The following is a 13,641-nucleotide window of genomic DNA, read 5'->3' as shown; positions in this document are numbered from 1 at the left end:
AGCCTACGCATTATTTCACACATACAGCCCGGAAACTGAACTACGGAAACCTCAACAGTCCGCGTCGAGATTATATGCCACTTCGGCGCCACGCGATTTGTACACAACCACATCATTTCCCGCGGCCTCGTCACAGAGGCCCATTGTGCCGGGCGGGATGGTGAATACGATGAACGATTTGTTCAGTCCATGATAGTTCTCATGAGGGAGCATGCGTCATCTTGTCGGAGCGCGTCGAGGGCTTTCAGTGAATGCTGCAGCCGGTTCGCTACGGACATCCTACAGAGCCCAATATCCAAGTTGTATGGAGGGCAACCACGCATCGTCGTCTGGGTGACCCCTTGACGTGGAAAGAGGGAGTGCGAGATCAAGATTAGGCTGTGAATGCGGCTGGTGATGCAAGAAATGAGGCAGGAGGACGAGATGGTTGCCGAGGTTTAAGGATGAAGCAGTAGCTGCATGGAGGTCTAGCTATGCAAAATATGCCTGAAGACGGTGGGGGTGAAGAGTTGCAGCAGATGCCATGCAGTGGCATACTGTGGCAAAGCACACCAAAAGGCGAACTGGAAAGCTCACAAGAAGGGATGCGTAAGGGGTATCCCTGAGTAGCAATACGCCTGCCCATTCAGACAGACCGGCGACATGGCGGGATATTGGCTCCTGGGAAATGCCGAAGAGGTTATTCCGTATTCTTTACTCTCGCAGTTCGCCAAGCCAGTGGCCGTCTCGAGCTTAGAGGTCGTCACGCTTTAGTTCAGAGAGCGGCGGGAGTGGCTGCTGGTAGAGATGATATTTTGAGAAACTTACCTGTGGCGGAGATGGCAGAAAGTTGAAACATGGGCAAAGTCGAGCAGCTTGATATCGAGAAGTCTACACGACATGCCAAACACGAGCAACCATGGCTGATGCGTCACTCAACTCTGGCAAGGAATTTCCAGCGTCGCAGCATACACGAGCTGGTAATGACTACCAAATCATTCCATAGCTCTTTTCTCCGGCTCCCTGGTCGCCATCATTCTTCTGTCGCCTGACCCTGTTTGCCCAAACCAAGTCCTTGACACACATGATGAGGATTCCTATGAAGCCAGCGGCGACAACAACGACAACCAGGCACATGATGCCAATGGGAAAGAACAGAGTGACGCTGATAAAAGCCTTCCAGTCAGATGAAGTGCTACCGCTGGTGATCTGTTGCGCGGCCAGAGCGACCTGCACGACGGAAACAACGGCGAAGATGGTGAAAAGAGGCGCAAATATATGCTTCAGGAATGAGCCCCACTGAGGATAGATGTGAAAATAGGCTAGGTGGCCGCTGAAGAGCATGACGGCTTTGTCGATGCGCGTTAAGCGGAGTTCGCCAAAGTGATAACGTCTGCATGTGTGGACGTCATCGACATCCTTGAACTGGGCTATGAAGGCGTAGAATTCTTCATATGTGGGGTGATTGCCTTGGCGGGGCTTTTTGGGAACGAGACTCATTTCGCAGGCTTGGTTGAAATCGATCTGATACTGGATGAGAAAGTAGTAACTTCGCATGAAGCCTAGAGCAGCTTTGTGGACTTGTGGATCGGCAGTCTCGAGGTAGTCCCAGAAGACCTTTGAGTAGAAGTAGGCCGGGATGGGTTTGATGAAGATCCTATCATAGTACCACAGCAGATGCAGGCCAGGATGCTCATCGACGACAACCTTTCGATCATGGGCTTTATTGTGATGCAGCGGCATAATGTGCCTGTACGAAGGCGTTTGGACCTGAGGGAGGTTAGCTGCTGCTGCTGCAGACCAGAACAGTGTAGACAACATGAACTCACGAAGATGTACTTGGTAAAGGGCAGCAGTCCATCAAGCTCGTCGGTGAGGTGACAGTTCCGCAAGTATTGGAGCAATTCGTCCGGGTCGGCGTCGACGGCTGGATTCAGACGGATACGAGGCTGGCCGGGCAGATGGGGGCTTTCCAGGGTTGCCTTGAGGAATTTTCTCATGGGCAACGAGGGAGTCTCGACCTCGTCAATCTGAAGCAACTGGTCTAGGTCCTTATTCAAGCGCAGGCCGGGTCTAGCGCCAGGGTGGTTGACGGCTGCGGGTGAAGGGGTCGCCATGATAACGATGTGACTACAGCACATACATGTAGGTAGGAATCAGTTGAAGGACGACGAAGTTGGAGCAGCGTTGGACAAGTCTAGATTGGCTGTCATGTGATGCATTTACATGCTTCGGATACAACGATATGCCACGATTGGGTGGCCAGGAAAGACGTATAAGACGAATCTGTCAAAGCATCAAGATCAAAATACACTCCACCACACATGCATTGACGACAGGAGTACCGCGAAGATGGGTGTCAAATGGGTTTTACACTCTATGCTCGTCCCGCTAGAATCAAATCAATTTGGATTGATAATCACTACACGATAAAAGGCGGAGACGACACGGAGTCTGCCCGGTCACCGGCTCACCAGACGGGCTGATGCCCTCCGTACGGGATTATCTTTGAAAGTCGTGCAACGACAGGATCAGCTCGCAATCGTCCTCGGCGTCAAATTCCTCGAGCTGGTCCCACTTCCGCAGCGGCGCGTCTTCGAAGGACACGACGGCGTCGGCGGCCGCCACCCACGCTCTGGCGTCGTCGGCCCGCAGGTATATCACGGCCGGCGGCTCGGCCTGCTGCTCGGTGCGCCGCGCGCCCAAGACGATCTTGGCCGCGGCCGCTCCCGTCTCGGGGAAGAAGTAGACGGGCCGCCGCCGTGCCGAGCAGGGAAGAAAGACGCGGCTGGCGAGCGCCTGGATGCCGTCGTCGTCGGGAACGGAAGCTCGGCAGTCTGCCGTCTCGCCCCCCCCGGCAGCTTCACCATCGTCGGGAACAGCAGCCAGGCAGTCTGCCGTCTCGTTCCTTTTGCCGGCTTCACCACCTTCAGAAACAGCAGCTCGGCAGTCTACCGTCTCGCCACCCCCGGCAGCTTCGCCGTCGCCGGCTCCCTTCTTACCGTCGCCGCCGCCGCTGCTCGACCGCTCCTCGCCCCTATCCAGAGGAATCTTGAAAACGCGCAGCTCATCCATGCTCAGGGACACGTACACATCGCCGTCGATCCACGTCATGGCAAAGGGGAGACAGGTGATGGCGGCCACCGACGCCCACCTGCCCAGCGCGACGCCGCGGCGACGAGCCAGGGTGCGCGGGAGTCGCGAGCACGGCCTCTTGGCGGCGAGTTGCACCGTCAAGACCTGGACGAAGAGGTTGACGGCGGTGCGTGAGCCTGGCTCCCGGCGGGCCGTCACCCTCGCGACGTGCAGAAAGCCGCCGCAGCGCGAGAAGGCCATCTGAGCCGCCACGGGGATACACGCGTCGACGCCTCCGTCACCCGTCTCAGCCGAGCCCAGCGGTACACGGTGTTCAAAGTACGAGTTGTCGTCGAGGCTGGCAAAGAGGAAGCGCACGCCGTCGATGGCGTAGACGAGCAGCGGCGAGGTGGCATGGACCACGGGCGGCGAGCCGTACAGCATCGCCCGTGTCCTACTCGTGAAGCGAAAGACGGCCTGCTCATGGCCATTGCCGCTGCGCTGCCGGACCACGACGTCAAGCCCGGGCCTCGAGTCGTGGCGGGACACGAGCTCCCGGCGGCGCACACGGCCGTGGAGGACCGTCATCTTGCGTAACTGGTGCTTCTCGTCCCGGCACCAGGCGCCGAGGGCGAAGCAGGCCAGGCAGACATCAGAGGATGCCATCTTGTAGCATTCTTGTCGGCGGCATTGGTAAAAAACCTCGAGCTTTGGATTGTTGTCGGAGGAACCGCCGGATTTCCCGCAGTGACCACAGCTCCATCTTTGCGGCCTCGACGGCGAATAAATGCGAGGCTGGAAGCGCCTGAGGCGCTCCTTGTCGACCTCACTATCTGATGTTCCGGACGCTGTTTCGTCCCCGCCGCCCTCGTCGTCTGCGTCGGCGTCGTCATGTCGAGAATCGCCAACCGACAAGACTGCCGAGCTCGATGACAAGTCACCGTCTTGCACGTCGAAATCGACATTGTCGGGCATCAATCTGGCTTTCCAGCTCGAGAAGGCCATGTAGCCTTCAGCTTCAGAATCCACCATTTCGTCAGTGTCTTCCTGCTCTGATGAAGCCGACAAACCATCACTTTCCTTGTCGCCATCGTCCGATTCAGCACCGTCCGAGGATTCGGAATCACATTGTTCGTCTGCCGAAGAAACGGCGCCCCAACCCAGTCTCTCGAGCTCATCGTCGTCCAGTTCTGAGGCTTCATGCTCCAGCTCGTCATCGTGGGTCGAGTCCATCTGCTTCGCACTTGTACGCCGGCCCTCATGGGACAATCTCCCTCGTTGCGCCAGCCGCCCTGCCGCCCCCCCTTCCTTCTCCTTCCCTCGTGTCTTGACGAGCTTACGACGTGAATGGACCGTGTACTCGCGCTCGACCACGATGTCCTCCCAGTATGAAGTCGGCCCGTCGCTTTTCCATACGCGACCGGGCTGGCGACGAAACCTGACCGACCCGACGCGAACTGCAGTGCCGTACTTGCTGTCGGCAACGGGGGTCACACGCATCGGACAATTTGCCGAAGGAACAAGGGGGAAGGCCTGCGAGTCGTAGAGTGGCCACTTGACGGCATTTATGTCAAGCCGGAGGGTTTCCGGGGCACCGTAGCGGAAGGGAGGGTTGATGCCGTCGACAAACCAGTGTTGGTGTACCAGGGTCGCCGTAGCTTCGCCCTGGGCTTCATCTGTTGTGCTGGAGGACAAGTTCAGTTGGTTGCAGGGTTGTGCGGATCAAATGTGAATATACGTGTGTGTATGGAATCAGGATGTCAATATGTATACGTGCGTGTATATATGGGATCAAGATATTGTGTGTGTATGAGATCAAGACAGGAACAAGGTATATGTGTTTATATAAGGGATCAAGATATCGACATATGTGTGTGTGCATGTATGTCTGCATATGATCTTCGTCCACGTACCTGCAAAAAGGGACTTTCCAGACGGATAGTCGCTTGCCGTCGTCACTGAGCATCTCGTAATAAGAGCAGTCGGCGTCTTGGCTCTGCTCGCCGTCGTCGTCAGTGAGCAGGAAGCTGCGGTGGCTTTCAATACCGACGCCGTGCTTTTGGAGAAAGTTTCCGGGCCCCAAGGCACCCCAGAAGCACCGTCTAATCTCGGCTTGCTTATAGGTCGTGATGCCCAACTGAAGGAACCGACTCCACTCGGCGGAGAAAGTCTCGTAGCTTCGCGCCATGGAACGCCCGTCGTCGCATGTGCGGAACCACTCGGGCAAGTTCTGCTTCATAACCTGCTGCCCCAAGTAGTTGATGCGGTTGATGAAATGGCCAACAATGAAGAGACTCTGCACCTGGATCGTCGTGAGAAACTGGGGCGAGGCGAGGAACTTCATGACGTCGTCGCACTTCCGCTCGCCCGCTTGGTCGGCGTGACGATACCAGTTCTTGGCGGCATATCGCAGGAAATGGTGGTCCTCGATGTCGGAGATCAGACTCGGCATGAACTCGTCATTAGACCGTCTATGCAGCATCCGGGCGTAGCGCTTCTGGAAGAGATACTTGAGACAAGCGTCGGCCATAACGGCAGCGTCTACGAGGGCCTTTGTCGACGCCGGTAAGGATGCTAGGCTCTGTCCATCGTCATCCGCTCCATCCGAGCTCGCCACCAATAACTTTCGTAGGAACTCGACGACGGAGCCGTGTGATGGCAGGAGGTGGCCGCCCCTGGCGTCGGGCACGAAATCGACCAGAGGCACGCATCGGTGCACGATATCCTCCCTGAGCTTGCGGTTCCTGTCACTTAGATCGTCGCAACCTGCGTGGCTCACGGAGCTGTCAATAATGGAGACAGCTTCCTCGACTTCGGCTACTCGTAGTGGCCGTTTCGCAAACGTCATGAGAGATAGGATATGCCTGCGGTCAAGTCTCAGCGATCTTCTAGAAGTGAAGCAAATGAGGACCAACATGGACAAGGGAGACCCCTCGTTGGCCTGATCCTCGATGTCCATTGCCTTTAGCTCCTTTAGTCGCTCCGAGTACATATCGGTTAGCGACTTTGGCAGGCCTTTCTCGAGGATCTTCTCCCGCTGCTTTGGCGTGTGGGCGCCCTGGAGGCTGTTCTTCATCAGAGCCGCCCAACGAAAGTTGGATCCGGCTTTACCATTCAACTCGGCGAATCGCATCTCTCCGGGGTCGTCCGAGACAGATTTCACAAGTTCCTCGGCGCCGCGGAGGAACCGCTGGACATCCTTGGATACCAAGCGTTTGTCCATGGCCAGTTCTCTGGGGGCCAGTGCTTCCATCCCCCGAACGACGACTTTAGATCGTTGGCTGCTGCACCAGAGCCGGACGCGGGTTGTCTCACTCTTTTTGGCCAGGTCGGCGAGGAAACCAATCGTGGAAAAGAGATCTTTACAAATGTACTCGTGCTCCCGGTCAAACGGTAGCTCATTGAGCCCATCAACGAAGAAATAGACGGCCGTGCACTGTGAGACGAGCAGCCGGATGAGATCGTGCATGTTTTCAACATTCTTGGAATCCAGGCAGACAAGGGTAAGAGCCTCGGCGTTGACGCCACCTGGGAAGCCCTGGCCGACCGAGGATTTCACAATATGCTCGAGGAGCTGCGAGGCAAGACTTGAGGCCATCTGGTGGCGTGTGCGTTGCGTATTATAGCTGATCATCAGGTAAGGTGTTGCAGGTCTTTGCGCCATCTTGGATAGCCAATCATTGGCAAAGCAGCTGAGAACCGACTTGCCTCGTCCCACGGGTGCCGTCACCCACAGAATGGGGTTGGAGGCGTCATTGCTTGCCCAGTTAGCGAAGGGTGATGGGTCGCTGATCAGCCACTTGCATGTCCCCTTGAGATGTTTGGTCCTGCAGTCTTCGAAATCCCAACTGTTCCAGTCCATTGACCCGGACCGGGCCTCCGACTGGGAGCCAACGTCGGCTCCGATCCACGCCCGGATTTTCTGAATATCGTCCGGGTCTGTGGTTAGATTCGAAAAACCGTGGCGAATGCGCTCCAGCAGTCGGCGGTAGTTATGGTCGTCTTCCCCTGCGAATTTGCAGATGGTCTGATGCGTTTTGCCATGGAGCATTAGGGGCTGCTCGTTCGCAAGGTAAAGCCGGCCGGATTCTCCAGGCTGCCAGCAGCTAGTTAGCCAATGATCCATCTCGTCTTCTCTCTTCTCTGTTTGTAGTCTTTTGCGGACACATACAGGGTTATCGCCGTCTCTGATATACGCCTGTGCCGTCGTTATGTTGAAACGGGCGGCCATATCGGAAAATGGTATTTGGAGATCGTTGAGCACCGTCGACCAGAGTCTCAGCTGCCCGATGCCCAACCCGCTCACGCTTTCTGTCGGGCCGTGTTTACTGGTGTCTTCAAGGCCCATATGCGGCGTGTCTAGGAAAACCACATGCACCGTCTTGCGCAGGATGGATCCGTACAGGTACTTTCTGGCCTGGGAGTAGCGAAGCGCCTAGGGATGGGGAAATAAGGGTCAGAATTCAAAGGCATCATGTCCCCCGGCTTCTACCTGGGCGCGGGTCAGCAGGCAGGCGACTTACGCTCTTGATTATGATGCCCCCTGTACCGTGTCCGATGAAGGTGATGGGCGGTTGTGCCTGGTCCTGGTTAGATGAGAGCGTCTAACCGCTAGGGCCCGAGAGCAGAGCGAGGGATATTGACCTTGTTTGACGTCCTCTTGTCCTTCAAATCACTGCAGAGGGTCTCCCCAAAGTTGAAGACGGTGCCACCGCTTCCATATTCCTGCGGCCGGATACGCGCTTCCTCGTGGTTGTAGCCAAACGAAAAGACGCGAGCATTGCCCAAGTCTTTGCCCAGAAGAAGCGGCCAGAGCGTCCCGTTTTCGTGTCGCCAGTCGCAAACAGGGCCGCTGCCGAGGTCGTGGACGAGCACAATGCTGTGAAAATGCGGGTCAGCAGAGTAGAAGCAGATGGGACTTGGGCTGACATACTCGTGCCTGTGCTCGTCCATTGGCTCTGGGCCTGCTGGCCAGAGAATCTGAAGTCCAAGTTGGCCTTCCATGACTATGGCAATGCGTATCGTGGTCTCGCGAGCGAAGAAGCGCCATGGCTTCTCGAGTGAGAGTCCACCCACCTCGGGACGAGAAACATAAGGCAGCCGCTTTCAGCCTCAAGGCAGCAGGCTCGCATGGCATCCCTTTAGGTGCCGTAAGGCAGCCCTCTAGTCACATGCGGTACGTTGGTTTACTTGCAAATCTCGCCATGATAGAGGTCCCGTCAGGCCACCCGCCCCCTCCCCCTATGCAAACCGTTACATTGAACTGAGAAACCCCACGGGCCACTGCATTTCCCTGTAAACACATACATACGTAGTGTGGGCCTCACGGCCTGGGGACTGTACGCCTTACAGCCTGGGGGCTGTACGCCTTACGGCGGCCAAAGTAACACGACATTGTGAAACCTCCAATGAGTAACCAACGATCCAAGACACGAATCAGCTGGAGAGGCCCTCGATAGCCCGCGGTCTGGTTTTACTAGCGCCCGGGCCCATGTAGGACTCCACCGCCTCGAGTCTCGAGCCACGAGTCTTGAGTTCTGGCGATAGTCGAGTTGGTCAGCCGCTCCTACCGTTGCCTGATTGGCTGCCTCGCGACTCATTCGTCTGCTTGAGCTTCGTCACCCGCGCCTCCCACTCGTCGGCCTCGCTGCCGCGGAGCTGGGCACGGGCCGGCTCCTGGAGAGGGGCGTCAGGTAGGACAACATGCATTTGTATCGCCTCCGCCTCCATGATCCCCTCGACAATGGCGTCAAGCCGGCCACGCACCGTCGTCCAGTTGGCGTCGTTCTCAGAAAACTTGCAAACCTGGATGTGGTCCGCCACAAGTCTGCGAGCCTGCTCGTTCCGTTGCCCGACCCTAGCCGCGCCATCCGGGACGATCTGGGCGAAGGGTCAAGTTAGCCCCTGTTTCTTTTTCCAACTCAGCCGGTCCCCACTGGTGGATATGTCCTACCATGACGCCGTTGGTCTTCATGGTCTCGTAAAAGGTCGTGATGTCGAACCGTTCCCAGAGGTCGGCGAAGAGCGTAGTCTGCTCCACGAGCGTGTGGGACCAACGCTTCAGCTCGCCAACGACCTCAGTCGAACGCAGCCCTACGGCCTGGCCTAGACCACCGAGGAATGACGCCCACTCGGCCGTGCCCGCGCCTTGATGGGGCGTGCCGAAGAACACAATGGCCTTGGTGGCCCGGAGGAGGTCTCCGTACAATGCCTCGCGCGCAGACGCCTGCAAAAGAGCCGACTTGATGACGATGCCCCCAAGCGAGTGACCCATGAGGATCAGGGGACGGGCACGCGCCGCTGCCGTCACGCGCTTGTCCCGGAGGTCGCCTAGCAGGGCCTCGGCGAAGGTGAAGACGCGGCCATTGACCGAGTGAGCAAAGGGTCGGACGAAGGCGCGGGCGTCGTAGCCGTAGCTCAGAATGCGGGCATTCTGGTACAGGGGTGACTTGGGGAGCAGCGCGCGGATCCAGAGCGACTTGTCCTTGGTCCAAGTCGAGATGGAGTCGCCGCCTAACCCGTGCACAAAGACAACACTGCGGGCGCTCGCGTCACTATCGTAGCGCTGTAGAGAACTAGAGATGTATGGATGAGGCGGGCTGGAAGGGTCCAGGCGCGACATTCTAGTGCTGTACATGTAGGGGGAAGGGTGATGGCCGGGGGTTGGACATAATTAGAAACGCAGAACGCCTTACTCAATGTCTGGGTTGCTTCGTGTGTTTGGATTGGGGTAAACCTGATGTAGCCCCAGCGAACTGGCCTTTATTCCCAAAGTCAACGGAACCCTTTCCAATCGGCCGAGTGCTACAGCCAGACAAGGCTGCAACAGAGTAGCACAGTATAACACACGGGTAAGGCACCTACCGGCGGCTTCAGCCACTCCTCTTCCTCGTGCCTGATGTCGTCGCCCTGGTTGCGGGTCGTAGTCATCGTCAACGTCTGTCAGTATAAGTCTGGATCTGAGGTGGCCGGAAAAGATTGCCTGTCAATCATGGTGATCGGCACAAGGAAACAACCCGTCTTAAGTACGTACAGGGCGACCAATCACTGCATGGTTGAGACGTAGCGGACATGCAGTCATCATTTTGCTGCAGAATCTGACGGGCGCGCAAAGCATGGTCAAGAGGGTTTCATCAACGAGCATGCACACACAGTCCGTCTCTGATGGTCCAGAAGGTGCCCGGAGTGGCTTCAGCCGCACGCAGTCATCAATTCTGCCGCAGAAGCTGAATATGCCGGGCGAGTTGCCTCACGCCGACAGTGTGGCTGTTGGTCGCTGCAATGTTGCCTGGGCTTTGCCGGGCTATCTAGATCATCAACTAATTTGAGCGAGGGAATGCCCCATCGTCGACAAATGAAACCAGCGCCGCGTCACTTTTCGTTCGTCAAATAGCATAACTCCCATTCCACGGTAGCAATGCCTCGACCACAAGCGGAGGTGGCCAAGAGACGCGACGTGTTCGACGCCGCTCAGTTCCGACGGTTGGCCCAGACATCCGTGTCCGATCGCGAGATCAAGAAGCTACAAGACGTCTACAAAGATGATATCGCTCTCGGTAGGTCACCTCCATATGCTCTTTCTTGTGAGTCTAGGTATGGATTGATCTGACAAACCTCGCGTCAAAAACGTACAGCACTTGATAAGTATCTCGAGCGCGACAAGGAGGCGTCAGAGCCCCAGGATGTAAAGACTGGCTCTGAGTTGGATGTTCAGACCAACACCGGTTTGGCAGACTCGGCTCAACTTCACCTCGAGCCAGGATCGGCTGGCCGGGAGTACTTCTGTCAAAGAGACCAATTGTTGTTGCCCCCTTTTCTTTGCCCGCACGTCAACCTTGCAATCTCTAGCTAACCCTTCACGCTTTAGTTGGGATAAGTGAGTATCAAGCCCGCTGACGTGTCGGCTCCGACTCGTGCCTACAGGACCCGACAATGAAATAAAGACTGACCAGTGCCGTTGCGCGGCGTGGCATCGACAGAAAAAAACTGCGATGGAGACTCAAGATGCCGTCAAAATCCCAGAGCTCTTCAGAATCTTTCGACCGCTTCGTACTTTTTGTGCGAAGAGTGTACAACGAGAAGATGCTATACAGTCATACTATCGTCGTCGTCAAGGGTGAAGTGATCCGAAGAGCATTGCGCGTCATCTTTCGCAGTGCCGAGGGCTTCTCCCCGCCCTACAACGCGGACGCTGAGGTGAGGGAGAACTTGACCGGTCTTCCGTGGCCCAACCTTTTGTTTCCGGTTGGACTGACCGAATTCTTGCACGCAATAAGGTGAAAGATATTCACTTCTTCTACTGGGCTCGTCCGGAGCTGTGTCTCCTGGAACGTCACTATAAGAGCATCGGGGACAGCAACTCGCTCTTCGAGATCAATGCAGCCCTAAGCTTCATCCGTCAGGAATGGGGGCACACGCACACCAAACTGGAATACTTGCTCCCCGCATCCATTGAGTTCGGCCTGCTCTGGACCATCTTCCCGCCGGACTGCCTTGTCGTCAGCAGAGACAAGCTGGGCGCCGACAATATCTGGCGGGCGCGCAGCCACGACACTCTGAGACGGAAGGTTGATGATTCCATCTACTTTAATATTGTTGCTGAGTGCGTGGACTGGGATGGCAAGAGCTTGGGCGTCGTGGAGACGAATTTGATCATCGAAGAATTTGATGGCGCTATGGCGATCGAGGACCTCACTGCCTTCCCGCTCAAGTATCACTCCAGACGGGACACCCTGCTGGAGCGGACTATGAAACGCAGTGAAAAGAAGCTCGGGTTCTGCAGGAAAGGCTTTCGGTTCCAAGAGTGTGAAGGCCTAGGCTTATGCACATCGGGCGACGACTTGGAGCAAGCGTCTTTTGGTGTGAGAAATCCAAGTTACAGAAGACAAGCAACCTATGGACTGCGAAGCTGACGAGCAACACAACAAAACAGCTCTACGGTCGTGCCATGGTCGACCCTGCAATGATGGTCCAGGTCAACGGTCGAAAGCCGACCAGAAACTTTTTGAAACAGTACCACCCGGCATGGGGGATCAAATTCGACGGTCGAAACAAAATGGTCCCCGACCCTAAAAGAGCCCGGAACTCGTCGCGTGTGTGGGTGTCTGACCTAGCCAACGGCGAAGGAAACTACAAGGCAAGACCTCATTTTCTCGAACTATAAAGAGTACCTCCGGCTCGGTTTGCTCATCAGAAGAATCCAAGGTTAGAGCGCATACGACGCAATCCTCGAAGACATGGAATCAGAAAAGTATGTACCTCGGGCGGTCGAATCGAGAAATTCCACTCCCGATGAAGATGGTATTGATGATGAGTTGAGCAGAACCAAACTGGAAGACGGCCCGCGCCCGACGCATCGACTTCTCTCCCCCGAAACCATGACGCAAGAGGAAAAGCTGATTTTGTCGCCACTCGTGTACGGATACTCGTTTGGCACTTCTAAATGGGGTTCGTCTGTGTCTAGGCTCTACATCTTGTCTTGGTTGCACTCTGACAATTCTTGGTCTAGGCGCTTTCCCTGTGGATAATCTATCAAACGTCGAATGGAATGGGTATGCTTGATAGGAACAGCCCCATCGGATCATGATTTGCTAAAGCGAAAAGGAATTTGTTGAATTCGCTCGTCATGGAGCAATCGCTTCGAAGCATCATGTACGGACTCATCAAGACCCATAGCGCTGGCACCTCCAACTTTGACGATTTCGTCAAAGGAAAGGGCAAGGGTATCATCGGCTTGCTCCATGGCCCCCCCGGCTCAGGCAAGACTTTGACGGCCGAGGCCATTGCCGAAACGGGCCACATGCCACTCTACGCTGTATCTACCGGTGCCCTCGGCCACGAACCCGACAATATTCACTCGGAGCTCATGCAAATCCTGCGGCTAGCGACGCACTGGGGGGCCGTTCTCCTACTGGACGAGGCCGACGTCTTCTTGGCCAAGCGAACCATGACGAATCTGAAGCAGAATGCCATCGTCTCCGTCTTTTTGCGGGAGCTCGAGTACTACGAAGGCATCCTGCTGTTGACGACGAACCAGATCGATAGGATTGACGAAGCCTTTCTGAGTGAGCTTTTGCCCCGGTGCCCGTTTTGTTCCCTTTACCGAGTTATCCGTGGCGCTGATATTCTTCTGTCTCTGCAGGCCGAACCCACTTCTGCCACAAATATCTAAACCTCGATGCCGAAGCTCGTAGGGCCATCTGGCTAAATTTCATACAAGACGCCCGAGAAAGAAAAAACATGACGGTCAAGATCGATTCCGAAAGCATCGAGCGGCTTGCAAATATGCCGCTAAATGGACGCCAGGTCAGCTTCAATCTTGATTCCTGTCTGGGGGCTGTAGCCTACCACGGTCCCTCTCCCCCAGAACGGTACAGAGTTACTTTTTGCTGACCTAGCAGATCAAAAATGCTATGAGCATCGCCATCAAGCTCACCGCTGTGACGGTCACGGACTGAGCCAGAAGGCTGTGGACTCTATTACGAAGATTCTGCTCTGAAGAAGAGAAAGGAGAACAGAACAATACAACTGGGTGTCCTCTCCCTAAATATGCCTTCCGTACGTGTGGGCCGTTGGCTCAGCAACATG

The 13,641-nt window shown here is 56.0% G+C and overlaps 5 protein-coding genes across 5 annotated transcripts; 2 read left to right on the top strand and 3 right to left on the bottom strand.

Annotated features, from left to right (window-relative positions):
- Positions 1–966: 966 nt before the first annotated feature.
- On the bottom strand, positions 967–2,096 carry HRG_06831 (uncharacterized protein; the record flags this gene model as incomplete). The annotated part of the gene is made up of 2 exons (XM_044865302.1): positions 967–1,749; positions 1,809–2,096. The coding sequence occupies 2 exons, from the start codon at positions 2,094–2,096 to the stop codon at positions 967–969; spliced, it is 1,071 nt and encodes a 356-aa protein (XP_044719264.1).
- A 385-nt stretch (positions 2,097–2,481) lies between these two features.
- Positions 2,482–8,058, bottom strand: HRG_06830 (uncharacterized protein; the record flags this gene model as incomplete). Its single annotated transcript, XM_044865301.1, has 6 exons — positions 2,482–4,738; positions 4,968–7,150; positions 7,226–7,489; positions 7,578–7,634; positions 7,699–7,933; positions 7,988–8,058. 6 exons carry the CDS (start codon positions 8,056–8,058, stop codon positions 2,482–2,484), a joined length of 5,067 nt encoding a protein of 1,688 aa, XP_044719263.1.
- A 552-nt stretch (positions 8,059–8,610) lies between these two features.
- HRG_06829 (alpha/beta hydrolase family domain-containing protein) lies at positions 8,611–9,984 on the bottom strand (the record flags this gene model as incomplete). The annotated part of the gene is made up of 4 exons (XM_044865300.1): positions 8,611–8,934; positions 9,008–9,590; positions 9,750–9,814; positions 9,919–9,984. The coding sequence occupies 4 exons, from the start codon at positions 9,982–9,984 to the stop codon at positions 8,611–8,613; spliced, it is 1,038 nt and encodes a 345-aa protein (XP_044719262.1).
- A 487-nt stretch (positions 9,985–10,471) lies between these two features.
- Positions 10,472–12,217, top strand: HRG_06828 (uncharacterized protein; the record flags this gene model as incomplete). Its single annotated transcript, XM_044865299.1, has 5 exons — positions 10,472–10,610; positions 10,689–10,778; positions 11,087–11,250; positions 11,331–11,915; positions 11,987–12,217. The coding sequence occupies 5 exons, from the start codon at positions 10,472–10,474 to the stop codon at positions 12,215–12,217; spliced, it is 1,209 nt and encodes a 402-aa protein (XP_044719261.1).
- A 214-nt stretch (positions 12,218–12,431) lies between these two features.
- HRG_06827 (ATPase family associated with various cellular activities (AAA) domain-containing protein) lies at positions 12,432–13,511 on the top strand (the record flags this gene model as incomplete). Its single annotated transcript, XM_044865298.1, has 5 exons — positions 12,432–12,501; positions 12,563–12,605; positions 12,658–13,118; positions 13,196–13,359; positions 13,455–13,511. The coding sequence occupies 5 exons, from the start codon at positions 12,432–12,434 to the stop codon at positions 13,509–13,511; spliced, it is 795 nt and encodes a 264-aa protein (XP_044719260.1).
- Positions 13,512–13,641: the final 130 nt, after the last annotated feature.

Source organism: Hirsutella rhossiliensis (assembly GCF_020360975.1).
Source record: "Hirsutella rhossiliensis strain HR02 chromosome Unknown scaffold00007, whole genome shotgun sequence".
NCBI classification, from domain to species: Eukaryota; Fungi; Ascomycota; class Sordariomycetes; order Hypocreales; family Ophiocordycipitaceae; genus Hirsutella; species Hirsutella rhossiliensis.
The sequence above is the reverse complement of the archived record's forward strand: the minus strand, read 5'-3'. Positions and strand labels throughout refer to the sequence as shown.